Source organism: Mirounga angustirostris, unplaced genomic scaffold (genome assembly GCF_029215605.1).
Source record: "Mirounga angustirostris isolate CCGP_5_RB_7025 unplaced genomic scaffold, mMirAng1.0.hap1 SCAF_1, whole genome shotgun sequence".
Lineage (NCBI taxonomy): Eukaryota > Metazoa > Chordata > Mammalia > Carnivora > Phocidae > Mirounga > Mirounga angustirostris.
The window spans coordinates 206883014-206909993 of record NW_026991709.1 but is presented as its reverse complement, the minus strand read 5'-3'; the positions used below and the strand labels follow the sequence as shown (position 1 = coordinate 206909993).

Sequence of the window (26980 nt, the reverse complement as noted above, 5' to 3'; positions counted from 1 at the left end):
GAGGGGCCGCAGGGCAGGAAGCACCTGGTCTGGAGCGGATGCACAAGGCGCCTGGTTCCGGTCCGGCTTCCGCCGCCGCGGCCCCATGGGGAGCTCAGCCAGAGAAACCAGGCGGCGACGCGAGGCAGGGCAGGAGCTGGGTGACTGGCGAGCCGGCCTGCGTCCGCGTGCTGGCCGACAGGGGGGCGTGGGGGGAGGGGCGGGCGGTAAAGGTCCCACGGGCACGAGCACACGGCTGCCGCCCCGTGGCCGCCTCGAGAACTGCGGGCACCAGCAACGGCGGGTGGGGGGGTCGGGCGCCTCGAGCGGCAGGTGGTCCGTTCCCACTCCCCCACACGGACAGAACACCCCAGACAGAAACACGGACAGCACTTCAGTTAGGCAGGGACGAACAAACCCCGGAGTGCCAGAGCTCCCCCGGGGGGGGGGGGGGGTTAAAAGAGAAGGACAGAGGAAGAAACTCCAGGTAGGGCCCCCCAAGGCAGATGGACAGACAGACCACAGGCGGCCTTCTCATTCGGACAAACGACAGTCGAAAGGATGACATGTCTTTATTGGCTCAGTCTACTCCTGGACCAGAGGCCACGCCAGGCCCAGGCGGGTTCTGGTAAGGAGTCTCTGGACGGTCCTCGGGTGCTGGGGAGCTGTGGGCGTAGCAACACTGCTCCCCGCGTTGACAGGTGCCCTGGTGGGAGGATGGGGGGTGTGAACCCCGGCCCAGAGCTCAGCAGCCTCTGCTGGGTCCTTTTCCTGAATGGGGAGCTCACCCCCATACCATGCCTGCCCCAGGTCTCCCAGCCCCGCCTGCCCCTGGGTCTTGTCCTGTTGCTGGGAGGGGGATCCCCGGGCCCCGCGGGGGGAGGTGGGGGTGCCCCACCTCCTTGAATCTTTTACAGGGAAATGTCTTGAGCCGGGCAGCCCGCTGGACTGGGTCCTCAGCAGGCTCCTTTCTCTTGTTCTGGTGCAGCCTGCTTCTCTCCATAGCCTTGCCTGCTGCCTTGCCCCTGTGCAGGGAGAGGAGTAGCTGGGACCCCATGTGGCCTTTGTGCCCCCCTACCCTGGACACGCCCTGCCGCCACCCTGCTCCCCTCACCCTGGCCGGGCGCGGGGCCGCGGGCCCCAGTTGGCCTCGGGATTGGCCTGGAAGCGCTTGAGTCCTCGCTGGCGGGAGCTGGGGTTGGCATCTTCCCGGATGGTGAAGTTGGCCTGCAGCCTGGGGAAGTGTGAGGAGGGGCTGAGGGACAGATGCCCTCGGGAGTGCATAGACCGCCCGCCAACCTCAGTGCGGCTCCACGCGCTTCGGGAAGACTCCAGACTCTCATCCACTTACTAAACATTTTATCAAGTGCCTACTGTGTGCCTAAAACCTGCCACCAGTAAAGCCAAGGTCCTAGTGCATGGGACAGCGGGACAAATCAGAAATCAGCAAAATCACATTGTGTTCGGGCACGGGTGAGTTTTGAGAAAAACGGAGCAGGATAAAGGGAACGGGGAGACGGGGCAAGGGGTGCAGGGCAGGACGGAGTTATCAGACACCTGAAGGAGGTGAGGGAAGAGCCATCGGGGGACCTGGGGACAGGCACTCCAGGCAGAAAGAACAGCGGTCACAAAGGCGGTAAGGGGGGCGCTGCGCCTGGGGAGTTGGGAGTGAGGGGGCCCAGCCCGGAGGGACTGAGGTGGGGAGAGGGGTGCAAAAGATGACAGGGAGATCACAGGCAGATGGTGCAGAGCCTGCAGGTCCAACTTGGGATTGTAGCGAGTGAGGTGGGAGTCACAGAGGGATCGGACTCAGGTGCTCACAGGTGTTACCCTGGCGGCCGGGGGTGGGGGAGGAGGGCAAGGGGGAAGACTGTGGCTCTCACTTGAACGAGCACGGGTCTGTGTCGGGGGGAACTCGTGTTGCCTGCACACACACGAGCTTCCCCGGCCCGTGGGCAGCCCCGTCGGTGCCATACCTGGGCTCCACACCGAGAATACGAAAGGCCGGGCTGGTCTCCGACAGGCGCTCCCGCCTCACCGGACACTCCTTTCCCTGGGAGGCAAAGCTCAACGGTCAGGGGCTGCTGGGCCCGACCGTGTCCTGCGTTTGTACCCCCGGCCGGCCAGGCCAGTGCTCACCCAGCAGCGCATGATGTCCCAGAGGGCCGAAGAGGGGGCATCCGTCTTCACGGCGTTCTTACAGGCGTGGGAGAGCGAGACCCGGAAGCCAGCATGGAGGAGGGCCGACCTGGGGACCGAGGGGGGCCACGGTCGGCAGGGGGGTGGGGGTGCGGGGCTGGACCCCAAAGCCAGTGCCGCCCTGTGTGGGTGTGAGCCCCCCTGGTTGGACGGGTGCAGCTGAACGGCTCGTGGGGGCTTCATGGCCTGTGTAATGCCAGCAATCGGAAGAGCAAGACCGGCCCGACTGTCTCCCCCGCCGGGGCGCACGGCCTCCGCGCCGTGTTCTCAGCGCCTGCACATGGGCACATCGCGTCTCTGTTTCACAGGAGACTCTGGCCTGAGAGGGCTGCACCTGCCCAAGGGCGCCCAGAGGTCAGGTCCCTGAGGGACCCTCACCGCAGCTGCAGGAGGCTGGGCGTGCTGCAGCGGATGGTGCGGCTCAGCTGGTCCAGCGTGTAGTAGAGAGGCACGTCCGGGAGCTCCTGCGACGGGGACACGGTGGATGTAGGGTGGTTGGAGGAAGGATGGCTGGGCACAGGCGGGCCCCCCCATCCCCATCATGGCCCGGCCCCCACCTCAGTGATGACGCTCAGGACCCCTCGGATCCGCTCTGAGGTGTGGAAGCGGCCAGGGTTGGTGCTCACAGCCTCTAGGACACGACCCACGAAGTCCAGGTCATGGAGGGGCTCTGCCCACAGGGGACCGCCAAGCTACAGATACACAGCGGCCAGATGGGAGGGGTCAAGACAGCCACAACCCCAGTGCCCCCCTTGTTTCCCCTGCCCGGCCTCACCTGGTGTCGCTGCCCACAGTGTTCACACTCGGGGGCGACGGGGGGACCACAGGCTGCAGAGAACTTGACCCTGCAGAGAGAGAGGTGGTTGGGGGGCAGTGACCCTGGGACGCCCCCTCTTCACCTTCCTCCCCGGCTCCCCCTTGCTCACCGGCCACCAGAGGCTCCCGATGCTTTGCCAAGGCGCTGAAGGTGGAAGGTCCCACAGCCCACACACTGGAATACCAGCGCCTGCTTGCTGTGGGGGAGCAGGGGTGGCCCTAAGTTCCCAGCATGATCACACCCCAACTCCTCCCTCAGGCTAACTTCACCCCCATCAGGACCCCCACTTCCCCGGGGCGGGATCATCCCCCCCCCCCGACACACACACCAAAAGGCCCTGTTGCCTCCTTCCATGCATCACCCTTCCTTGCCCCAGACTAACCTGGCTGAGGCTTTGACCTTGGCCTGGCCCGTGAAGACACGAACAAAAACGCGCACATAGAAGTCAGCGCTGACACTGAGCAGGGGTACCACAAAGCGCTGGTAGCAGTTGGCTCGGAGGTCTAAGCTGTGCAGGACGATCCTCAGGGCCTGAGGTGGGAACCGGGCATCGGCCATCAGCCACGCCTCCACCGTGGCCTCCCCCTACCCCAGAGGCTCACAGCTCCCTGGGCTCCAAGCCCAGCCCCAAGTGTCCTGGCTGCGTGACCCTTGCCAAGTGAATGCCTCAGTTCCCTCACCTACGAAATCGGGACAGTCTGTGTCTCTTTATGGCCCTGCTGGGGGTACCGCACAATTAAGGAGAGCACGGGCCCCCCAGACTGAACGTGTTTCGGTTAGCATCGACAGTGTGACCCATTCTGTGCGCCAAAGACCTGTGTTCCGGCTTCCCAGACTGACCTGATGACAGGGCCCTTAAGGAACAAAGACGAGGCGGCATCCTTTCCAGCCCACGGACGCAGCCAGCCCCTGCCTTCTCGAATCCCCATGGCAACCCATCACCATCATGCTCATTGCACAGATGCAAAAACCAAGGCCCGGAAAGATGAGAGCAATTGTCCAAAGACGCCAGCAAAGCTAAGATGTGAGCCCAAAGCCAAACCCAGACCTGAAAACTGCCTTTAAAAACAATTTTGAAAACTTGTTAAAACAGACGATACTGGCTCCTACCCTGGACAAAACCACTGCCCCCCAGACGACCAGAATTGGCAGCCCAGGCTCTTAGGACTGTGCTGGTTATGGACACGCTTGTCCTCCACATCTTGGGACGGAGCTGGCCCTGGATGCCTGGAGGAAGCTAAGCGGGTGTGCGGGGCAGGGCGGGGGAGGCTGGGGAGCGCCCTTACCATCTCGTGGCAGGCGCGGCTCTTGAGGGCCATGGCCCCGTACTTGCTGTAGCACGTCTCCCCGCTGTTGCCGGCCAGCACTGCCATGTCCGTGCATGTCACGCACAGCAGCCCTGCGAGGGCCCGCACGGTGAGGACCCTCCCCGCACAAACCGCGAGCCCGGCTCTGCACCCCCCGGGGCAGCGCGGCCTCACCTCCTTCGCTCACAGCCTGCACGGCTGCGTCCAAGAAGGGGGCAGGGCTACCGTACGGGTCCAGGTCGATGACGTCAAACCGCTCCGATGCCTTCTGGTGCTGGTACATCAGCATCCTGGGAGCGAGAAGGCCAGGTCCTCAGCCCCCTGCCCCAGGGACCTGCTCTGTCCCCTCCGCGTGTCCTCTCGTTCCATGTGACCATTCTGGCCTGGATTTGGGGGCCAGCTGCCTAGGTTCAGATCTTGGCTTGGCCGTTTGCTAACTGCGTGGCTCTTCCTCCTTGGACCTCGGTGTACTCACGTCTAACAATGGCAACAGTAACAGCCCGGAGACGCGTAGCATACATGTGCCGGACAACAGTTTCAAGCAGTTTCCAGCTCTATTAACTCAGTTAATCAAATAATCTTCCAGACAAATCTATGGATTGGGAATGATGATTGTTCCCTCTGTACGCGAGGAAATGCAAACGCTCCCTTCTCGGTGTAGCCTGCCCTGACCGTGTTCTTTAAAACTGCAACCCACCCACCACCTTCCTCCAGCCCCCACTCCGTCCCTCGATCCCCACCCCCCGGCCCCAGCACGTTTCACCTCTACCTTACTATATAGTTTACTCATTTGTCTCATTATTTGTTATGGTCTTTGTTTCCTATCAGGTTTCTTTTCCTAAGATTTTATTTATTTAGCTGAGAGAGAGGGAAAGCGAGAGAGATAGAGAGAGCACAAGCAGGGCAGAGGGAAAGGGAGAAGCAAACTCCCTGCTAAGCAGGGATCCTGAGGCAGGGCTGATCCCAAAACCCTGGGATCATGCTCTGAGCTGAAGGCAACCGATTAACTGACTGAGCCACCCAGGCGCCCCTCCTATCAGCTTTTAATACAATCAGGAAAGCAAATACTTTCCATAGCAAAGACTTTTTGTTTTCTGTAAAGGATCCGATAGTAAATATTTCAGGCTTTGTGGGCCACAAATGGTACCCTTTTTAACCCTTTAAAAATGCAAAATCATTCTTAGCTGGTGGGCCCTAAAAAACCGGGCACCTGCAGGTTGTCTGCAGGGCCCCTGCATTAGAATGTGAATGCCCCAAGGTCAGGGATTTTGTCTGTTTTGTTTACTGATGCCTGGCACATTGTGGACGCTAGATATGCGCTGGTTCATTTGAATGAATAAAAGTACCAGAGGTTGCAAAGTTAAGTCTAAAATGGAAACCACGGGTGGTACACGTTTCTGGCTATACGAGCATCATCTCTCATTTAATCAACACAGCATTAGTATTACAACTCCTGTAATACTAATATCCTCATTTTACAGACAAGGAAACCGGGGCTTAGAGAGACTAAGGCACTCTCCCAAGGTCACAGAGAAAGACTATGACAGACTTGGGATTTGAGGCCAGGCAGCCTTGCTCTAGCCTGCACCTTCCAGCCATCGGGCTCTGCTGCCCCAAACCTACCGGGCGTCTGCCTGCCTGGGATGCACCAGGTGGGCCACACCGTTGAGCTGCACGTTGCGGCACATGAGATCCACGGCTCGGGCAGAGGCATCGTTGGCAACCACAGAATGCAGCCCAGGCACCTCTCGGGCAAAGCGAATGGAACGGAGGCCCGAGGCTGCCAGACCCTCCAGCACTCGAAGGCCTTCCTGTTGGGAGTAATCAGGGACCCCCACTCACATGGATCCCTCCATCCTCTGCTGGGCCCCAAGGAGCCCCCACCACCCACTTCCTATAGCTCTCCCGCCTCAGGAGCCTTCCTTCCTCCATTACTGGAGGACTCCCGGGCTGCGCCTCCTATGTTCAGGCCCCACCTCGCAGATCTCCCCCACGGCAGCTGTTCGAGGTTGGTCTCCTGGGGCCAGGTTTGCACCCTCTTTCAGTTCAGCCTTTTCCTCCTCTTGCTCTGATAAGTCCACGACCACCTTTTGCACATCCTTCTCACCTGGCACCTTGACTGGAGCCACCCAGAAGCACAAGTCAGCGGGTATTAAAGTTCCCTCTGAGAGACCTCCCCCTATTTCTCAGGATACAGAAGATTCGGGGAAGAAAATCTTCCTCGAAGCCCCTGGGGAAAGCCTGAAGTTAGAAATAAGCCCAGGGCCTGCTTGTGTGGCTGGAGCCTTTCAAGACATTAAGGGAAAGGGGGCGGGGCAGGGAGAGAGCTCGGAGTGACCCCCGCCCACCGGGAGACTGGACCTCGACTCACTCTGGATTCCTTTGGCCGCCAGCTGAACGCGAGCAAACTCAGTGATCACGGCACATCTGCGGGAGACTGAGGGTTAGCTCACAACCCCCTCATCCCTGCAGTTCCACTGCCCTCTGCTAAGCTGACCCCAGCCCCCTGCTCACGTCAGGTCCCGGTTGAACTCCTGCACTGGGTTGTAGAAGACTTCGTTGGAGCTGGGGAAGGCTATCTTGGCGGCCCCCTCGGTGACCGTCGTCTCCTGAGCCTCGGACGCGGGCTCTTCTTCGCGGGGCGCGGTGCCGTTCTCCATTTCGGCCGGATTCGGTAGCCCTGGCGGCTGCCCCTCCATACACCTGGCTCTATAGGGACTGCAGGCGGAGCGGAGAGTCAGCCTCAGCCACAGACCGATTCTCGCACGGGACATCCGCGGGAGCCTCTGCCCGCCAAACCTGGTTCGGGGGGCGGGGGAGGGCATAGGAAGAGCCTCAGAGAGCTGTGTTCCCGGGCCCGGTGGCCTATACATCGGTCAAGATTAAGAAGACCCTGCGGCCTCAGTAAGGTGACACCACACCCCATCTTCGGAAAGACCGGCCCCTGAGAAGCCAGAAGCCCTCGAGCGGGCCGGACCCTGGCCTGTATCCTTCCCCGCGTCGCCCACGCCTTTCTCACCCTCGCTCGAGGCGCCGAAGACCGAATTAGTCTGGGTGCACGTTTCCCGGATTACACCTGGGCGTCGCCATGTTGGCACAGTGGGAGGGCAGGTCACGTGATCGATTTTAGCCAATCAGTGATGCTACCTACAGTGGGTGGCCGGGATCAAAATGCACGGCGGAAAGCTCGGAAAGTAGTGTGGATAACCTTAATCACGTCGGCTCCCCCGGGAGGGGACGCGTCACTCGCCCCATTTCACGGATGAGGAAGGTGAGGCTCAGAAAGGGGGCGGTAAGCGGAGAAATTCAACACCTACTGATCGGCTTCTGTGTATTGAGTGCTGTAAGCACACTATTTCAGGCCACTCTGCAGGAACAATTAAGGCTCTGAAGTCAGATTTACTGAGTTTGAATCCCAATCCTACCACATGGTCTTGGCAAGTTACTTAAACTCTCTGGGCTTCACTTTCCTTATCTGCTAAATAAGAATGCTAGTTTCCAATATAGAGCAAAGATTGAACTACAGAATGCCTGGAAATTGTGCAAAGCAGTCCCTCTTCAAGTAATAAGCTCTCGATAGGTTCTAACTGGTGTAGGACCGGAGGAGAGCGTAATGGGCTGCACTGCCTGTGTTCCAGTCCCAGCTCGCTTCACAACTTGTTCTTATCCCTCTCTATGCTTAAGTTTGCTCATTTGCAAAATGGACAGAACTTTTTAACGTTCGTTCCTGGGTTGTGGTGAGTTTTAAACGAGTTAGTGCAGGTTAAATGCCTAGAACGGAATCTGGCTTGGCATAAACACAAAATCGTTAACTTTTATTGTCGATTCTTGAGCCTGGGTTTGATTCCTGCCACCTGCCACCACTTACTTGCTGGTGATCTTGAGCAGGTTTTTTCAGCTGTGTGTGCCTTTCTATAAAGTGTGTACAAGTGTGTTACGATTTCGACTTAAAAATGTTACTGTGAAGTTTAAACGAGATAATTCCCATGAAGAGCCTAAAACAGTGCCTGGCACAATAAATAGAATTCATTGTTGTTTTCGTTTTACAGGAAACGAATGTTCCGAAAGGCAAAGAGACTTGTCCAAGGTCGAGAAAGTAGGAAGTGTCAGGGTCGGGAGTCGAACTCTCCAGCAGACCCAAGGTACTGGCGGGGACCCAAAGGAGCGAAGGCAGAAAACGGGAGATGAAAGCAGAAAACGGAGATGGGAAGAAGGGACGCTCTCGGCACTCAGCTGGCCTCGCCTCGGGGGCGGGGCCTGGGGCGGTGCGGGGGCGGGGCCGCGGCCGCTCCTCCCCGGCCGGGTTGCGGCGGCGGCGCGGCTTGCGCTCGCTCGGCGCTCGGCTGGGGCGGCCTGGCCCACAATGAATGGCCGCCGCGGCTGCCGCTGCTGCTGAGGCGGAGGCCGCGGAGGCCGCGGAGGCGGAGGCCGAGGCCCCGGCGCAGGGGGGGCGCGCCCCGGGCCCAGGCCCGGCTCCAGCCGCCGCTGCGGAGCCCGCCGGGAGCCCCCGGAGCGCGGCCACGGCGCAGGTGAGGCGGCCCGCCCCAGGCCCGGTTCCGGCCTCGTCTCGCCGGGGCGGCCCGAGGGCATCCGAGGGCCGGTTGAGGGCTGAGCGGGGAGGGCCGGGTGGGGGCTCCTCCGACAGAAAAGGAGCCGGGTCCGCAACCTGCACCGTGCCCGGACCGGCGAGTGCGGAGAGGCCCGGCCCTCACTAGCGGCCTTGAGCGTCCAGTCCCGGGCCGGGCCGTGGGGTTTGGGGGTGGTGGGATTGGGCCCAGACTTTCCCCCCACCTCGCTCTCGGCGATTGGGAGGCGCGAGGCTGGGCCGGGGCAGGTGCCGGAGGCCCGGGAAGTTGGAGGGCCGGAGGAGGAAAAGTGAGGAGGCGCCCGGGGAGGCCGGGGGGGAGGGGGAGGAGGAGTCGGGCTTTGGGTCGGCCGAGTGGGGGAGGAGGGGAGAGCGGCGCGGCCGGAGGGAAAGGGCCCGGAGGGGGGGCGGGGAGGGGCCGACTTGCAGGTAGTGTCCGGGCGCCGGAGGAGGTGGGTGGGTCAGGTTACAAGCCTGGGGGCGGCTGAGGAGAAGCTCAGGAAGTGGGGCAGGGTGGGTGTGGGCGGAGTTAGTTCGGGTGGGGGCTGATAGGAGATCCCAGAGATGTTTGCAGGGGTCATATGAGGTTAGGGCTTGGAGAGATGTTTGGGGGGGAAGGCCAGATACGGGGGCCATCAGGTAGGTTGAGGAACTACTGTAGGAGCTTTGGGAGAGGGGGAAAGCAGCGCCTTTGCGCTAGGCTAGTGGCTGCGAAACGGGGCGTCCCGAGAAACTAGTGTGATCAAAAGGCACATGCCACCTCTTCCCCCACCAGGTGTTAGCTCTGGGCCAGATCTGGGGTCTTTCCTCTTTTCCTCATCCCAGTCGGGCTCTGGGTCTCCGATCTACCTTGTGGACGAGCCTCTGCTGGCTTTTCCAAGGTGCTGGCGCACCCGGTGGGTGTTTGTGTGGGCAGCTTGAGAAAGTCTAGAACACCTAGTTCAGGCATATGCATTTGCAGAGAGGCAGCCCAACGGCCCTTACCTGAGTATCTTGGGATACTAGATTCTTTCTCCCCTTTTTGTGAGCAGAGCCTTGGGGCTCAAACCTAAGGGATGGGACCTCACAGCCACCATCTTATACCGTGGCCTCCCAGGCACCAGCTTCCCAGAGGTGAAGAACGGGGAGGTGAGCCTATAAAGCTCTGTTCATTGTGTCTCAGACTCCTGATGGGGAGAAGGCAGGCCACTGAGGAGATCAAAACCAGTATTTACACCCTGGTCCAGGCCTTTGGGGCTACTGGCCCCAGGGCTCTGCCTGTGGGGTGCTCTTCCTGGGTCAGGCCCTGGGATGAGCTCATTGATGGCTCACCACCACCGGGTCAACTTAGGCCTTCTCCATGGTAGGAGAAAGCTGAGGCTCCAGGTGGCTTGTCCCAGGTCACACAACTAGACAGTGGCAGACTGGGATTGACTGGCGCTCAGCTCAAACCCACAGTCTCCCAGGCTGGCTTTTGAGGGGCATGACTGGAGGAGCTCGCACTGTTCTGGATTGCCTGGTGGGAGTTCTGTGCCCAGGCCTTTTCTCTTGCCCATTCCAAGGGATAGGTCCGTACCTTCGTGGACAGTTTTTCTGGTGTGTCCCAGAGGGCTGGAATAGTGGAAGCTTTTTTCTCAGAGGCTTGGTCACACCTCATTTCACACACACCCCTTCTGGGAGCCAAGAGGTCAGGGGTCACGGAACTATAGGCTGGCAAGGGGGGGCAGTTAGGAGGATGGGGCCTGGCTCCAGAGCTGCATCTTGCTTTGCTTGCCTGGTTTGTCTTTTCCCCTTTTGGGTCCCGGGTCAGACCACCACAGCTTTCCTTCCTTCTCTCTGGGCTAATTGTTACCATTGTGTCCTGGGAACATTGATTTGGGATCTTCAGCCCCTGAGGCAAGAGCCACAGAGTGCTGGGTGAAGTGGTATCTCCCAGGCCTGGGTTTAATGATGGGTTGTCATCCTCATTCCCTGCCCTCCCCCAGTCTCCCTGTAGCTCCTAGAACTGATCCCACCTGGGCCATGCTCTCCTCCTCTCCCTGGCTGGCCTTCTGGCTCTCGGAAGGGGGGCGGGGGGGACTGGGCCGCAGCCCCACTTAAAGATGCTTTTCCCCTGCCTGCTCGGGCCGAGGCTGGCTTCTGTGGCACAGACTGGGGCTCAAGGCTGGGTACTGAGGACAAGGATGGCTACCTCTGGTCACATGGCTGGAATAGGGCCAGAGGCTGGTGGGTGCTGGCTGGGGTGAGTGGATGGCAGAGGAGGGCAGCAGCTCCTAGCTGCGCCTGGAGCTAGAGGAGAAGGCACTCACAAGCTGCTTTTTTGTCAGGACGTAGGGGCACACAGACCTGGGGTGCCAAAGAAGGCCAAAATAGCAAGTACAACAAGTAAAGGGACCTGTGGGACAGTTTTGTTTCCCTAGGGTGTCGACTGCCTGCTGGGGCCAGGGGAGCAGCTCTGAATAACAGATCCTGGTGAGGAGAGGGGATGGAGAATTTCAAATTGGGTGGTCAGGGAAGGCTTGTGGGAGAGCTGAGCCCTGAATAAGAAGAAATCAGCCTGGTGGGGGAAGCTGGGGCAGGGAGGAGCGAATGTTCTGGGCAGACGGGACAGCACATTGAAAGCCTTTATTGAGCATGTGCCAGCCTCCTGCTAAGTACTCTAAATATCTTGTCCTCATGAGGGAAGGAGTGAGGGGTGACCCTAGTGTGAAGATGGGAGACCCTTAGTGCCATTTGCAGGAAAGCGCCCAGTCTCAGGGTCTTCTGGATTTCCCCACTGCCCCCAGCTGAAAGTCCAGACGCCTTGGCCTGCATCCAGGCCTTTTAAAGTCTGGGGCCCAGGCCAGGCAGTGGGGAGCCCCAGTGAGCCAGGCTGTGAGGACGGCTGAGTTTCTGTCTGTCTTGGAGGATCCGTTGGCGGTTGGTCCAGCCAGGTCTGACTCAGAGTTCATCGGGGTCAGTGCCAGAGCCAGTGATGGGAAGGGAGCCTGTGTTTGAGGCGACGATGAGCCTCCTTCCCGGGCTTGAAGACAAGCTGGCGGTGCTTGAACAGCCTGTGCTTCCTCTCTTGGGTCCTTCCGGCTCCTTATCACCCTTTCCCCCTTCCCCAGGCCCTTGGTGCTTATTGTGCCTAGCAGGAGCGTGCAGGCCCGTCTCCCTGCCTCTGCTCCTGGGTCCCCTTGGCTGAGAATGCCATCCCTCCGTCTCCCCCTGGAGAGCCCTTCGAGCTGCAGAGGTTGGGAAGTGGGACCAGTCTGGTGGCGGTTACAGGTTGGGCCCAGTGTCTGGTTGTGGTCATCATCCCATCTCTCCTGTGCCGCCTCCTTCGGTCAAGGTCTCAGCATTCTTAGAGATCCAAGAGCCCTCTGTGAGGACAGCAACTCTGTTTTCTGAATCAAGCAGGGGTTGGGCAAAGGTGAGCAAACCACATGGTGTAGTGGACAGTCTGCTTCCACCATTAGCACCACCCTGCTCGGCCCTGAGATGCCGGGCCTCATGTGTGACTGGGCATCTCTCAGTTCCTCCTCTGATAAGTGGGGACCAGCAGGCACACCTGTGCAGCAGTGGTTCTCACTCAGGGATGATTCTGCCTCCTCTCAAGGGATGCTTGGGGAATGTCTGGAGACATTTTGAGTTGTCACAGCCGGGGCTGGTCCTGGCCTCTGGTGGGTGTAGAGGCCAGGGATGCTGCTCAACATCATAAAAAAGGTACAGGGCAGTTCTCCTCCCCAAAGAATGATCTGGCCCCAGTGGCTGCAGGGCCAAGGTCAGGGGATCCTCGCTGTGTTGTTACCATGCAGGACGCAGCGGTTGGCGTCTGGGATGTGTGAAGATACTGGGAAGGCGGTGGGGAGCACTCAGGAAGTACTGCCCGATTGATCACGAAATGGCATGAGGTTCTGGGAGCTGGCGAGTGGTGTAGGATGTCTCCGCTGCTGTCTGAGACTTTACAGCCCTGCAAGGGGCTTGGGACGAACAGAAGGGGACACAACTAATAATCACAGCTGGCGTTACTGGGTACCAGTCGCAGGGTAAGCACCAATCTACCGTGTGGCTTGCTGGTTTAACCCTTGAGACAGCCTTGTGCGGCAGCTGCCACCATCCAGCCCATTCTGTAGCTGGGAAGACTGATGTCGGGGCGAGTACTGCTCTGGGTGCATGTTTTCTGGCAGCGTAGAGGAAGAGAAGCACAGTTCTAAGCAGGAGGCTTTGAGCTTCGGGCAGGATAATAGGATTCAGATTCTCAGGCCCTGCTGAGGCCCCGCATGGTCTCCCAGCACCTGTCAACAAGCCCCATCCCAGTAGCCATGTGCCCTGCGGCCCTACCAGCCTCCTTCATCAGCTGCACCGGTGTCCCCTCGGGGCCTTCATGCTTGCCGCTCCCTTCACCACCCTTAGCATGGCTACTGCCACCAGGTCCTTCAAGTCTGAAGGCCCCAGGGATTAGGGTGTTAACTCAGAAAGGTGGGCCAGTGGGGGGTGGGGGAGCTGCTGCAGACCCAGGCCAGATTCCCCAGGGCTGCAAGGAGGGAGTGGGAGGAGAGAGGGAGAAGCATTGGGCTAGACTGCTCATCCTCAGAGATGGCAGGGAGGGGAGGAAGGGTGGAAAGTGGCTAGGGGAGGCTGGGCAGAGGAGAAGCCCTCCCCCAGGGGAGCAGAAGGAGCAGCACCCCATCTGGCCCTCAGAGGGCACCCAAGACCCCATTTCTGGAGAGGACACATCCAGTGAGGGTAAAGAGCCCCAGCTCTGGCCTTGGCCTGTCTTGGCTTCCCTTCTTGGCTCTGGCCTCTCTGAGCCCCAGTTTTCCCGTCCACAAAATGGGTCTGGCCACAGTAGCTACGTGCCTTGGGGAGCGATGGGACCATGTAAAGCATGAGCTTGGCAGAGGCCAGCCATGGTCAGGAAGCTTCAGCTGTTGTTACCTCTGGGTTCTGGGACAGGAGCCAAACACGGCCTCGGTGAGTTCCTGGGCCTTGCTCTCCTCACCCAGAAAACGGCGGGAAGAGTCATTTCTGCCTCAGAAACTAGCAAGAGGTATAATCCGAGCCCTTACCAGGTACCCTGCACCGCAGGGGCGATGTGAATGCTAATTGCCAGCTATCACCCTGTCACAAATCCTGTCACAAACCCTGTCACCCACCGTGGATTTAATGGCAGCTTTTTGGGGAAAAGGAAAATGAATTAAATGTGCACGTACTTTAAAAATGCCCACAGTAGGGGGGCGCCTGGCTGAAGAGCATGCAACTCTTAATCTTGGGACTCTTAACCTTGGGGTCATGAGTTCCAGCTTCAACGTTGGTTGTAGAGATTACAAAAATAAATAAATAAATAAATAAAAAGTTAAAAAAAAAAAAAGATGCGGACAGTAGGGATCTGTACAGTCAGATAACACTTTGTTCTTCGCTAGCAAGTGTTTGCCTAAGCTGTCTTCCAATTCAGCTCCTACAGAGGGTCCGAATGGCTCTGGGCCAGGAAGACTCCTTGAGCAGCCGGGCGGGGGGGGGGGTGTCCTCCCACCCACCCACCCCCCTTTACTCTGACTGCACGCTGAGCTGCATGAAGGATTGTGGGGCTTTCCAAGGGCTTTTGGTTCTTCTACTTGGAGTTGGTGGTTTCCCTTAATTGGCTTACGTGTCCCTGGGCAGCTCGCTGCTTCCCTGGAAGGTCAGCGGGAAAGAAAGCCCGTGGTGGTGTCACACGTCTGTACCCCTAGCATCTGCTGCCTGGGGAATTTGGGGCTCCCTCTCCAGACCACTGGCAGTTTCCACTCCCACCCGGGCATGATCGGCCGGTAGTGTGAGCAGTTGGCGGGAATCCAAACCTCTGTTACACTGAGCCCAGAGCGGGACCCTGACTGCGGGCCGCCCACCTGGTGCGGCTGCCAGAGGAGGGCACCTGTCTGCGCAGCCCCCTCCGCACTGGCCCTGGGGACTGCCCCTGTGGCGTGGATGGCACTCCGGGCCCAGCTTAGAGACTTTTTCTGAGTCACACTGTTGGAGTCACGCTAACATGGAACAAAACAGGGAGTGAGGTTGGAAGTAATGGCAATAATTCTTCATTCCACAAACAACTATTGAGCACCCATCGTGTGCTGATCTGATCTAGAGGCCGCGGACACCATGATATGAACCAGAGAGGCAGGCACCGTGCCCTGGTGGAGGTGACACAAAGCCCAAGACACATCTAGTTAGCTAGACGGCAGGAAGGGCCAGGGAGGAGAAATCAAGCCGGAGAAGCATAGAGTCGGTGTTGGGAGAGGTTCTGTCTTGGGAAGTTCGAGCCAGGTTACGACTGGGAGGATATGAGGAGCTGTGGCCATCTCCGAGACCACATGCTAGGAAGTCCGAGAGCCGGGGGTGAAAACTGGTTTTGAAAGAGTTTGGGGTCGAATCTGAGGGTCTTGTCCTGAGCGAGGAGGGCTGGAGCTGGCAACAGCTACGGCCAGCGGACTGGGGCGGAGTTGGGTTGTCGGCACGTTGAGTTGGTATCTGGGACATCTGCAGGCCCGGCACCCACAGGAAGTCCAGGCCAGGGGCTCCATGGGGGAGTTGGAGGTGAGTGGATGGTACTTCCAGCCTGTCTTGAGTCAGCCTGCCGTGATAAAACGCTGTAGACCGGGTGGCTAAAGCAACAGACAGTGCTTACGGTTCTGGGGGCTGGAGGTCTGCGATCAGGTGTGCCCACTGGGCCTTGGTGCGCGTGCTTAGAGAGAGAAACCTCTAAGGACACCAGTCCTAGCAGATCAGGGCCCCACTTCTATATCCTTGTTTAATCTTAATTACCTCCTAAAGACTGTATCTCCAAATACAGACCCGTTGGGGGTTAGGATTTCAACATACGCATTGGGGTGAGGGGCACAGTTTGGTCCAGAGCAGAGCCCTGAGTCTGGGTTCAATCCCCAGGAGGAGAGAGGTTGACCAAGGATGGAGCGCAGCATCAGCCTTTATTTACCTTTAGTTTCTGGAAAGACCATGCCTGCTCCTCCCCCAGGGCTCTGCACGACTTCCCCAGACATTGAGGGCTACGCTCCCATCTCACTACTGCTTCATTAGACGCCCCCCCCCCCGCCATATCGCTCTAATGTCACCTCTTCTGGGCAAGATCAGAGGCCCAGGTATGCAGCACGTTAATCTGTGTGACTCTGGATGTATAGCCACGTTCCCCATTGGACCATGAGCCCTTGGAGGCAGGCCTTGTCTCAGTCCTGGCCTGCCCCAGGCTCCCAGGCACTTCATGCCCCAGGCAGGCGCTTCGCAAATATTTATTGAGTGACTTGGGAGGTCATGGAAACCGTGTGCTGGGCCCTTGCATCTCACTGGGAGACCTGCTCACATTTGTGGCCAGGACACTAGCGATGCTAGGAGGGTCCCCTCGGCCCTCTTTAGGGCTGGGGGCTGCCCCTTCCCTTGGGGGGTTCTGAAGACCCCAGAGGATGGACAGGCTATTATGCCAAGTTCTGAGGAGAGAGGATTCAAATGGTTTTGTGCCCTAACGGAGTCTATAGTCAAATGGGATTTAGTGTTCTCAGAGGTAAGCATAAGGGCGCGGTGGATGGGTGGTGGAGAGAGTGTGCAGAAGGGGGGATCTCTAGTCTGGAGAATTCTCAGAGCCAGGGGGTGGTGGAGCGTAGGAGAGGAGGATGTAGGCAGTGGGAGGAAAAGGGGACTACAGGCAGGGTGCACAGCTTGGGCAAAGGCCTGGCTGGGTGGGAGAGCCATGCAGTGTGCTTGGTGGGGACAGAATTGTTGGATGGTGTAGAGACCCCCAACTCTTGGCTCCATCACATCTCTTCCTAGGCAGCAGGTGACCAAGGCCAGGTACCAGGTACTTAGTTAGACTTGTTTTTTTCTGGGAGCCCATTATGGCTCCGTGGTCCTCCCCACCCTACCCCCCACCCCGCCCGCCCAGGGCTGGTGTCGGAAGGGGCTTCACACAGAGCCAGGATAGCTGTTCCTTCTGAGTCCAGAGGACTGGATTGGGGTAGTTGCCCAGGGATGAGAGGAGGGAGGGGAACCTGAGGGTGGCCTGTTACTGCTTCTAAAACCAGCCAAGGCCTTGCTTTCCCCTGTCCTTGCAGGGGCAACAAGGCCATGAAGGGTTTCTGCAACTCAAGACCTGTGCTGGGCGGGGAGGGGAGATCCCTAGGCACTGATCGCTTGAGCCATTTGTACCAATTGTCTCCCTCCCCCTCCCAAATGGTTAGTCAAAGGCTTCAAAGCCCTAGGTGCTGGGCTCTGAGGCTGGGGTTCACAAGGCTGGGGAAACCCCAGCCTGAAAGTCGGGTGGCTCGTACCTTCGGGGGCCCCTCCCTGTGCGTGTTCCCTCCTGTTACCGCAGGGACCTCCACACACCTGTTGCTGAGCTTGCCCTGATCGGTCAGCCTGTGCTGATTCCCAGTGAGGGGTCAGGCCCTGAAGGCCAGCTGCCGGGGAAGGAGCAGGGCTGCCCTTCAGTCCCCGCTTATCAAGTGGGGCAGTTGTAGCGCTCCCCCGTGGAGGGGACCCGGAGGAGAGCGCCTGCAGCAGCACCTGGCATGCTGAACATGGCTGGGAGCACCCCTCAGAATGCCCTCTGCAGCCCCTGGGTGCAGCACAGCCCCCACCAGCTGCTGCGTCCCAAACTGGAGTCGTTTAGTCTTGCCTTGGTGCTCCCTCTTTGCAGCCGCTCACTCGTGAGTCTGACTGTCCTCTCTGTCCCTGTCCCTGCTGCCTGCCCCCACCACTGGCCCAGCCCTCCATGTCTCACCTGTTTCCATTCTCCACGCTGCTGCTGGAAGCTCTCCGGTGGTTTGGGCCTGCGCCTCCCTTGCGCCAGGCTTCCCCTGCTCCCAGAAACATTTGTCCTCACCAGGCCAGGCACCCCCTGTCCCACACCCTTCCCAGCAGCCCTGTTGCCCCTGCACTCCCCTCGAGCCAGCACTGGCTTCCTGGGGGTCTCCAGACTGCACTTCACTTCTTCCTGCCCCAGACAGTGCTCTGTGTCCCCGTGTCTTTGCCTTTACTCCCAGAGTCAGCCCCTCAGTGACACCCCAGTTGTATCACTCCCTGTGTCTCCCCACCAGACGACTGCGTGTGGAGACAGCCAGTCTTCTTTAGAGCTGTGTCTCCTGAGCCGTGCGGTTTATCAGGGTGGGTTGGATGAATGAGTCCCCATTTTACAGATGAAGAAACCAAGGCACAGAGGTGAGGGGCTGGCATCTGAAACCAGGTCTGGGGTTGGGAGGTGCTTTGACTCCACCACAGGCCTCTCCTGTGTCAGTCCTCCCCCTTACGGTGTGAGCCTTCCAAGCTGGGGGTCCAGAGCTCTCTTTCAGGGACTGGGAGCTAGCCTCTCCCTTGACCCCCTTGACTCTGGTCACTTGGGCCCCAGTACCTGGAGCGGCTTCATTTTGGCAGCCTTGGGAGTTGGGTTGGGGCTGTGAGGCCCCTGGAGCAGGCTCTGGGTTCTGTCCTTTGCCTGCACTCAGTGCCTCAGTTTCTCCTGTTTCTAAACAGAGGGTCAGCTTCTAGCCCATCTGGCACTGAGTTTGAGGCCCTGGAAGGAGTGTGCTCCTTCTGATGGGAGGGTCCTTGTCTCCGCCTCACCCCCTGATGACCCTAAATTGTTTTTCCTGGCAGTGACCGTGATTTTGATGATGACAAGGAGGCAAAGGGCATAGCCAAGGGAAATCACAAGTTTCAGTGCCCGCACAGACCTGGTTTGAATCTTGTCCCTACTACTTACTCACCAATGACCTTGGGACAGTTCTTAGCTTCCCCATGGCCTCGGCTTTCCCATCTGAGAACTGGGAGTATGAAATCAGCCCCATAGGTTTGCTAAGAGGGTTCAAAGAACTTCCTGCAGGTCATCTGTCAGCGCTTTGGAAGCATGGTTGCTGGGAGGGGCGGGGCCTGCTGGTGTCTCAGGGTTCCACCACATGTAGCAGCTTAGTGAGGACAGACTGAATTTGCACGATTGGGTTGGTCTTACCAACATTTGTTTCCTAATGGAGAAGAAGAGATTTGAGTTCCTGCTCTCAGGAGCGAGTTGGTTCTGGAGCCAGCACGCACTTGTCCATGAGTGCATGGCTGCTTCTCTTCGTCTGTACAGCCTTCTGTGAGCCCGGTGGTACCAGATAGGGCCCCTGTGTCCCAGCGCTCAACCCATGGAGGCAGCTCAGAATGGACTCACTAGTCAATGAAAGATGTGAAAGATGCATGAAAGCTAATCTGGGAATGAGGGGAAACAGCTGGGGGCTCTAGTTGGTACCTGCCCCAGGGCCTTTGCACACCTGCTTTTTCCTCCTTTCTCCTTACCAGCCCGACTCTTCTCAAACCCACACTGCCCATTCAGGACCACCGCCTTCTATATTTTAATAGAATTGCAGGGATTCACTTTTACTATGGGTATACTCGTAAAGCCACACTGTCCTTCAGAGTCCTTTTATGAGTGCTCTCGGAATATTGGACATGCCCAGTTCTGGATTGGAATGTGCTGGAATGTGCACTGATGGAATAGGCTGTGCTGCAGAAATTCACATTTGAGAGGTGCCTGGGCTCCCTGCGCAGGGTCACAGACAGTTCCCTTTTTTTTTTTTTTTTTAAAGATTATTCTTACGTATTTGGCGGGGGGGGGGGGGGGCAGAGGAAAAGGGAGAGAGAATCCCAAGTGGACTCTGTGCTGAGCATGGAACATACTATTTATTTTTGTAAATAAGCAGTATGATCACCAGGATCAAAAGAGTGTTTATGGCAAATATGGATTCTTTTTTTCTTCCTTTCTCGGCTTTATTGAGATGCACATACCATGGAGTCCATTTAAAGTGTACAATTGAACAGTTTTTAGTACAGTTGAACCTTGAATGACGAGTGGGTTAGGGGCACTAACACCCCCACCAGTGCGCGTACGAAGTCAAAGGTCCACATACGACTTTTGACTCCCCCAAAACTTAACAGCCTACAGGTGACCAGAAGCCTTACTGATAACCTAAACAGTCAACACGTGTTTTGTATATTGTATGTGTTAAGTACAATAAAATAAGCTAGAGAAAAAAGTTACTAAGAAAATCCTAAGATTTGCTGGCTGGCTCAGTCAGTAGATGGGACTCTTGATCTTGGGGTCGTGAGTCTGAACCCCACCTTGGGTGTAGAGATTACTAAAAAAAAAAAAATCATAAGGAAGAGAGAATACATTTACAGTCCTGAACTACTGAAAAATTCTGCGTATAAGTGGACCCACACAGTTCAAACCCCTGGTGTTCGAAGATAAACTAGGTATATTCAGAGTTGGGTGCGTATGACTACAATTTTAGACCATTTTACGTTATGGCCAGAAGAAACCCCCGCATCCTTCTGCTTGCCACCCCACACCCCACCTAGCCCCTGGCAACCACTAGTCTGCTTGTTTTGGCTCCGGATTTGCCCATTTTAGACATGTTACATAAATGGGATCATACAATACACAGTTTTTTTGTCCGCCTTCTTGCATTTAGCATATTGTTTTCAACGTTCACCCATAGAATAGTATGTATCAGTGCTTCATTCCTTTATATGGCTGAATAATATTCCATTATATGGCTGGACCGTATTTCATTTTATTTTAGCCATTCATCAGTTGACGGACGTTTGGGTTGTTCCCCTCTTTCTGGCGATCGCAAATGGTGCCATATACATTCACGTACAGGTGTTTCTGTGGATATAGGTGTTCATTTTTCTTGGGTATAATTCTGAGGAATGGAATTGCTGGGTCATGTGGTAGTTCCATGTTTAATCGTTTGAGGAACTGCCAGACTGTTTTCCATAGCAACCGCACCATTTTACATTCCCACCCGCAGTGTAGGAGGATTCCGATCTCCTCCTTGCCAACACTTGTTGTCTGTCTTTTTTATTCTCGCCAGCCTAGCTGGTATGAAGTGGTGTTTCGTTGTGGTGTGCATTTGCATTATCCCTGCCGACTAGTGATGTTCCCGTGCAGCCTCAGGGTTTCTTGAGTGGTCATTCAGTCATTCAGCCAGCAGTGATCGGGGGTCATGGGCTCAGTGCTGCGGACACAGTGTGAAGACTCTGATGCCCCTGCCCCTTTGGTGTTCCGGTGCCAGTGCCCTTCAGAGTTACCTAACTGTGCGTGTCGTGCTCGTGATGGTTAACGCTCGTGGAGTTCACACTGTGTTAACTCATTTCGTGTTCAGACACACATGTGTAAGTTTGCTTTTGCCCGCCCCTTGTCTGCAAGGGACAGCCGGCGGCCACCGGGGCCTGGAGCTGACATGACTGATTTGACAGTCTGTCCTAGAGGCCAGTCCGTGCCGGGACCGAGGGTGTGGGTGGCACCGGGCGATTCTCACCCTGTGGATGTCTGCCCCCACGTGTCTCCCCGCAGCAGGTGACGGTCGTGAGAGGGGCGCGCCGAGTCTGCTGCCTGACCCTGTGTCTCCGTCTGTCTCGCCCGTCCTGCCCGTCCCCCTCCCCCGTGCAGCTGCCGCCATGGCCCAGACCCTGCAGATGGAGATCCCGAACTTCGGCAACAGCATCCTGGAGTGTCTGAACGAGCAGCGGCTGCAGGGCCTGTACTGTGACGTGTCCGTGGTCGTCAAGGGCCACGCCTTTAAAGCCCACCGGGCCGTGCTGGCGGCCAGCAGCTCCTACTTCCGGGACCTGTTCAACAGCAGCCGGAGCGCGGTGGTGGAGCTGCCGGCCGCCGTGCAGCCCCAGTCCTTCCAGCGGATCCTCAGCTTCTGCTACACGGGCCGGCTGAGCATGAACGTGGGCGACCAGTTCCTGCTCATGTACACGGCCGGCTTCCTGCAGATCCAGGAGATCATGGAGAAGGGCACCGAGTTCTTCCTCAAGGTGAGCTCCCCCAGCTGCGACTCGCAGGGCCTGCACGCCGAGGAGGCCCCGTCGTCCGAGCCCCAGAGCCCAGTGGCGCAGACGTCCAGCTGGCCGGCCTGTGGCACCCCGCTGCCCCTCGTGTCCCGGGTCAAGACGGAGCAGCAGGAGTCGGACTCCGTGCAGTGCACGCCGGTGGCCAAGCGGCTGTGGGACAGCGGCAGCAGCGGTGGTGGCAATGGCAGCCGCAAGATGGCCAAGTTCTCCACACCGGACCTGGCTGCCAACCGGCCGCCCCAGCAGGCCCCGGTGGTGGCGGCGGCGCAGCCGGCCGGGGGGGCTGTGGCGGCGGCGGCGGGGGCCGGCACTGGGCAGCCGGCCGGGGGGGCGGCGGCGGCCGGGGGCATGGTGAGCGGGCCCAGCACGTCAGAGCGGACCAGCCCGGGCACCTCGAGCGCCTACACCAGCGACAGCCCTGGCTCCTACCACAACGAGGAGGACGAGGAGGAGGACGCAGGCGAGGAGGGCACAGACGAGCAGTACCGGCAGATCTGCAACATGTACACCATGTACAGCATGATGAATGTTGGCCAGACAGGTGAGGTGCCCGCCCTGCCCACCCCTCCCCAGCCCGGCCCCTGCTTCCCACCCCCCCTTTCCCCGGCAGCCCGCCCCCATCCCGTCCCCAACACATGCTGCTCTCTGCCCACCCCCCACGAAGCCGAGAAGGTGGAGGCCCTCCCCGAGCAGGTGGCCCCCGAGTCCCGGAATCGCATCCGGGTACGGCAAGACCTGGCGTCTCTCCCAGCTGAGCTCATCAACCAGATTGGCAACCGCTGCCACCCCAAGCTCTACGATGAGGGTGACCCCTCCGAGAAGCTGGAGCTGGTGACAGGTGGGCCAGCATCACTTCCTGCCCAGATTCCCCGCTTCCTCCCATGTTGGGCCTCTGTGCCCTCCGAGCCAGTGGCTTGTGGGGTGGTGGTTAGGAGTCAGAGACTTGGGGTCCAACCCCACCCCTGCTGCCACCCACTGGCTGTGTCCTAGGGCAGCTGACCCCCCCCCCCCCCGGCACTGATTCGTGCCAGAGACTGGCCTCCAGGTTTCCACCCCAGAGGCTGGTATGAGCGTTGGCTGGCATCATTGGCCACACGGGGAGATGAACGGCTTCATAGGGTGGTTGGAGGGTTGACTAACAGAGCAGTTAAGGATCTCGGCTCTTGGTGTCAGGGTGCCTTGGTGTGAGCTTCCACTGCCTGTTCTTTTTGATGCCCAGGTGGTTGTGTGGGCAAAAGCCACACATGCACAAGCAGGGCTCAGCATGTTGTAGGTGCCCCGTGGACAGTGGCACCACCAGCTGTCCTTTCCTGATCGCTGACGAGGCCATGCTGGGGCGAGTTGTCAGGGAGCGTCTTGGCCGGGCCCAGGCCAGGGCCTGGCCAAGTGGGGAACGTGGCAGTCTGGGGCCCCCGGCCACCCTCCTGCTCCCCACTCCAGGCACCAACGTGTACATCACGAGGGCGCAGCTCATGAACTGCCACGTCAGCGCGGGCACGCGGCACAAGGTCCTGCTGCGGCGCCTCCTGGCCTCCTTCTTTGACCGGTGAGGCCGTCACAGAGCCCGGATGGAGGGGAGGGGAGGGGAGGGGAGGGGGGCTGCCCCCGGCCCCCCCGCCGCAGGGGGCCTGACTCCCCTCCCTTGTGCCCCCCACCTCAGGAACACTCTGGCTAACAGCTGTGGCACTGGCATCCGCTCTTCCTCCAACAACCCCAGCCGCAAACCGCTGGACAGTCGCGTCCTGCACGCTGTCAAGTGTGAGTGTCTGGCCTTCTGGAGTCAGGCTGGGGCGGGGTCTGGGCCAGGCAGATGGCCCTCTTCGCTGATAGGTGGGGGGGGGTTAGTGTTAAGAAGGATTCTGAGGCTCAGTCTGGACTTGTCGGGAAGAGGGCTGGGATGGGTTAGAGATTTCTTCCTGGTTGGGGGGGGGTGGTCCTTTGGGAGTCATGGGAGCGATGAAGCAGCCAGGCCCCAGCCATTTGTCGGGAGGGAGGTCTGGGTTTTCACGTGGCATCTTCCCATTTCTAAATTCTGGCAAATGACCCAGGTTTTTCAAGAGCACTAGGCCACCCTCTCAAGCCCCATGCGTGGCTGAGCTCGGTCAGGCATGGGGCCAACTGATGTGGTTTAGCGTCCTGGCTTGCGAGTCCTCCATTCCATCACCTCTGAGGGGGGTTCGGGTGTCGTGCGCGTGCATGTGTGTGTGCGTGTGTTTGGGGATCAAGGAGCAGTGTGGCCGAGTGTCTGTCGTCAAGGTGAGAGGCCAGGGCCACGCTGTGCCTGAGCCATCGACTCTGCCCTCACAGACTACTGCCAGAACTTCGCTCCCAACTTCAAGGAGAGTGAGATGAACGCCATCGCAGCTGACATGTGCACCAATGCCCGCCGCGTTGTGCGGAAGAGCTGGATCCCCAAGCTCAAGGTGCTCATGGCCGAGGGCGACGCCTACACCACCTTCATCAGCGACACGGGCAAGATAGAGCCGGACATGATGGGCGTGGAGCACAGCTTCGAGACGGCCAGCCACGATGGCGAGGCCGGCCCCTCGGCCGAGGCCCTCCAGTAACTACCACCGGGCCCTCCCCGCGGGGCCGTCACACTCCCCTCCCTTCCCCCCCGTCACACCCGCCCACCATCTTGGTCACGAGCTACTGTCTGTCCCTCCCCAGGACCCGCGGGGGGTGCTGCATGCTCCCAGCCCCTCTGCCTCCCCATCCCACTCTCCGACCCCCATCTGAGCGGCTAGGAGAGGGCAGCAGCTGGTGCGGGCTCTGCGCTGCCTCTCTTATGCGCTCGGGCACCGTCGGGGGGCCTCCGCTCCCCCTCCCCTAACCCCCAGCTGTGGTCTCCCCACTCACCAGGCCGGGTGTGGGGAGGGGCCGGCCTGGGGGGCTCAGGAAGGCCCCCTCCCCAGGCCCTGGGCCCCTTGCTGCACCCCCTTGGGACTTGCAGGGGCCCCAGGGTTCTCAGGACCCCTCCTGCCACCACCTCCCAGTGCTTCCATGTTTCCAAAAGCGCCTTCCTGTCTCCCTCGTCTGTCCCTGCGCCTGGGGGCTGGGGTAGGCGAGGCTGAGGGGACTGCCCATTTCACAGCTGAGGGAACCGAGGCTCAGAGGAACTCCACCATTGACCTAAGGTGGTGGGCGGTGGCGGGCCCAGTGCCCTTCTCTCTCCCCCACCCCGTGCCCACCTCTGTTGCCCCCATCTGTCTCCTGGGGCCTGAGAGGGGCAGGTCCCGAGTCGGGGGCTCTTGGGGGCAGACCGAGGGTCTCGGTGAATAGAACGAGAGGTTTCCTGGGCTCACAGAAGTGTGTGCGTGTGAGTGCGCGCGTGTGTGTGTAGAAGTTGTGCTTTTAAACAAATGAAGATATGAGAGGCAGTAGGGCCAGGGCTGGAAGTCAGGGGAGCAGGCTGGGGGGCTGTTGCCCTTCCCCCCCCACCACCACCCCCCGCCCTGCCTCCTGTACATACTTTTTAAAGCATTTTTTTAGCTAATGAAATATTGAAGTATAAGATTCCTTTTATTTTTCAAACCAACGGGACTGTGTCTGATGTCCCCTTCGGTCCCCGGGGACGTGACAGGCAGGACGGGGTGGGGGCTGGGGGCGGGCTGAATGTGTGCGTGTGTGTGGAGTGTGGGTGCGCATTTCTGGGGTGGGGACTTGGCCGGGCCTCTGCTTGGCCTCCTGTGGGTCTGACCAGGTCCCCCCCTTGCTCCGCTGCTCTCCAGCAGGGCTCCATTTGAAGGGTGGCCCTGGCCTTGGCCCATTGGCTGAACCCAGCTTCTGGGGACGAGGCAGGGCCTGCTTCCATTGTTAGCAGTTTGCAGAATTTTCTCTAACCATTCCTCTCTTTAGATCCTCGCCCAGCGCGAGGGGTTTTGTTTTTTTGAGTTTTACATGTGAACTCTGGAGGGTTCTTTTTTTTTTTTTTTTTACTCCCTGTCCCCTCCACACTGGGTGTCCTTTCTTCACAATTTTCACCTTTTTCTCTCTAGCCCCGTCCCCACTGCCTCTCGTCTCCTCCCCGATCTGACCGGCCCATTGCTCCCATTGCTCCCAGCGGCCTCTTCCAGAGGCAGGGGGATTGCCAGAGGTGGGGCGGGGGTTGGCCAGCCCTGACTGGGACCTTTGGAATCTGACTTGGAGGCCTCCCCCACCGCCCAGCAGCCCCCACCAGTCTGTGAGGGGGTCCCTCCTGACATCTCATTGTGGGGGTGTGGGGGGGTGTCTGGTCTGGCCAGGGTCCTGGCACTCTGCTTTCTTGGCCTGGCCCCTGCACCTTAGCCCTCAGCTGGCCCAGTGTATGGGGGGAGTCGACGCCCCAGCTAAAGCACAAGCACCTTAGTCGCACCTCCCCCACGCCTTTGTCCTGGCCTTGACATCCTACCCCAGCATCGATCCCAAAGCACAATATCCTGGTCACTTGGCAAGCTGCCGGGCCGGCCAAGGCCGAGGGGCCGGCCAGGGCTCCAGCCAGAGCCCACAAGGAAGGAGTCCCTAGGCGCTCCCCTCCTTCCAGGCCTTAGCAGGGGCCAGCTCTCTCGGACTGGGGTCTTCTCCCTCCCCACCCCTTTGTCCTGGACAGGCCCCTGCCCAGCCCCTCCCTGCCTTGTCCTCCGGTGGGGCTTGCCCCTGTCCCTCCTCCAAGCCCCTGCAGCGCTGGGTTGGGTGGCAGAGCCCTCTCATTTCAGGGACCCCAGGAGGTGCCCCTGGCTCCCGGGACTGTGTGTTTGGTGGGGGGAGGGGAGGGGCCGGGCAGGGGTGCAGGGGAGGAAACTCCTCACCAGGAGAGCCAAAGACAGGGTTGTGCCTTACCCCAGGAGCCACCCCTGCGCCCCTCCCACCCCGCCCTCCCCCCCTCTTGGGCGGCCTGCTGCTTTTCCTTCTCTCCCTCCCCTCCCCTGCCCTGCTCTGAGCTGCATGGTCCCCCCACCCCGGGCAGCCCAGGGAGGAGCACGAATGGAGAATCACCAACCAACGCAAAAAAAAAAAAAAAAAGACTGTGGGCCCCCCCCTCCGCCTCCCCTGGCCGCCCACTCACCCGCCTCTTTCACGCAGGACAGACCGCCCGCCCTGTCCGTGTGAAGTGCCAACGCCCTCCCCGCCCTGGGCCGACCCCCCACTCCCCGGGCCCGTAAGTGAGATTGCACATTAACTACTGTAAGGAGAGGAGCCGCACTGGGAAATGTGAACCATGAGAATATCAGTGACACTGATGAGGAGAATAAACTAAACGCCTTTGTAACA

The 26980-nt window shown here is 59.1% G+C and overlaps 2 protein-coding genes across 12 annotated transcripts; one reads left to right on the top strand and one right to left on the bottom strand.

Moving 5' to 3' along the window:
• Positions 1 to 535: 535 nt before the first annotated feature.
• On the bottom strand, positions 536 to 7433 carry TRMT1 (tRNA methyltransferase 1). 6 transcript variants are annotated; one of them, XM_045862897.3, is made up of 17 exons: positions 7322 to 7433; positions 6817 to 7020; positions 6674 to 6729; positions 6279 to 6421; positions 5926 to 6113; positions 4477 to 4592; positions 4282 to 4394; positions 3378 to 3526; positions 3105 to 3191; positions 2954 to 3023; positions 2736 to 2870; positions 2557 to 2642; positions 2119 to 2227; positions 1956 to 2032; positions 1094 to 1213; positions 878 to 1004; positions 536 to 685 (listed from the first exon to the last, which is right to left on the bottom strand). In XM_045862897.3, exons 2-17 carry the CDS (start codon positions 6999 to 7001, stop codon positions 560 to 562), a joined length of 1887 nt encoding a protein of 628 aa, XP_045718853.1. In that variant the 5' UTR covers positions 7002 to 7020; positions 7322 to 7433; the 3' UTR covers positions 536 to 559. The 6 variants fall into 6 exon arrangements, with proteins under 6 accessions (XP_045718853.1, XP_045718852.1, XP_064426072.1 ...); XM_045862896.3 differs by having other exon boundaries at positions 6817 to 7101; positions 7322 to 7429; XM_064570002.1 differs by lacking the exons at positions 4282 to 4394; positions 4477 to 4592; positions 6279 to 6421 and having other exon boundaries at positions 6817 to 7101; positions 7322 to 7430.
• Positions 7416 to 26980, top strand: NACC1 (nucleus accumbens associated 1). Of its 6 annotated transcripts, none has more exons than XM_045862901.3 (8): positions 7416 to 7573; positions 8352 to 8444; positions 21321 to 22271; positions 22395 to 22568; positions 23171 to 23276; positions 23391 to 23488; positions 24038 to 24293; positions 26792 to 26980. In XM_045862901.3, exons 3-8 carry the CDS (start codon positions 21329 to 21331, stop codon positions 26886 to 26888), a joined length of 1674 nt encoding a protein of 557 aa, XP_045718857.1. In that variant the 5' UTR covers positions 7416 to 7573; positions 8352 to 8444; positions 21321 to 21328; the 3' UTR covers positions 26889 to 26980. The 6 variants fall into 6 exon arrangements, with proteins under 6 accessions (XP_045718857.1, XP_064426098.1, XP_045718858.1 ...); XM_064570028.1 differs by having other exon boundaries at positions 7417 to 7573; positions 21225 to 22271; XM_045862902.3 differs by lacking the exons at positions 7416 to 7573; positions 8352 to 8444 and adding an exon at positions 8618 to 8831.

Coding starts and splice junctions, on each gene's coding strand:
- TRMT1 (XM_045862896.3), bottom strand. CDS start 7,076: ATGTCCCGTGCGAGAATCGGTCTGTGGCTGAGGCTGACTCTCCGCTCC. Junction 6,114..6,278: donor CCGTGGGGGAGATCTGCGAG/GTGGGGCCTGAA, acceptor TACTCCCAACAG/GAAGGCCTTCGAGTGCTGGA. Junction 2,871..2,953: donor ACTGTGGGCAGCGACACCAG/GTGAGGCCGGGC, acceptor GTGTATCTGTAG/CTTGGCGGTCCCCTGTGGGC.
- NACC1 (XM_045862901.3), top strand. CDS start 21,329: ATGGCCCAGACCCTGCAGATGGAGATCCCGAACTTCGGCAACAGCATC. Junction 22,569..23,170: donor GAAGCTGGAGCTGGTGACAG/GTGGGCCAGCAT, acceptor TCCCCACTCCAG/GCACCAACGTGTACATCACG. Junction 24,294..26,791: donor CCCTCGGCCGAGGCCCTCCA/GTAACTACCACC, acceptor TCTTTCACGCAG/GACAGACCGCCCGCCCTGTC.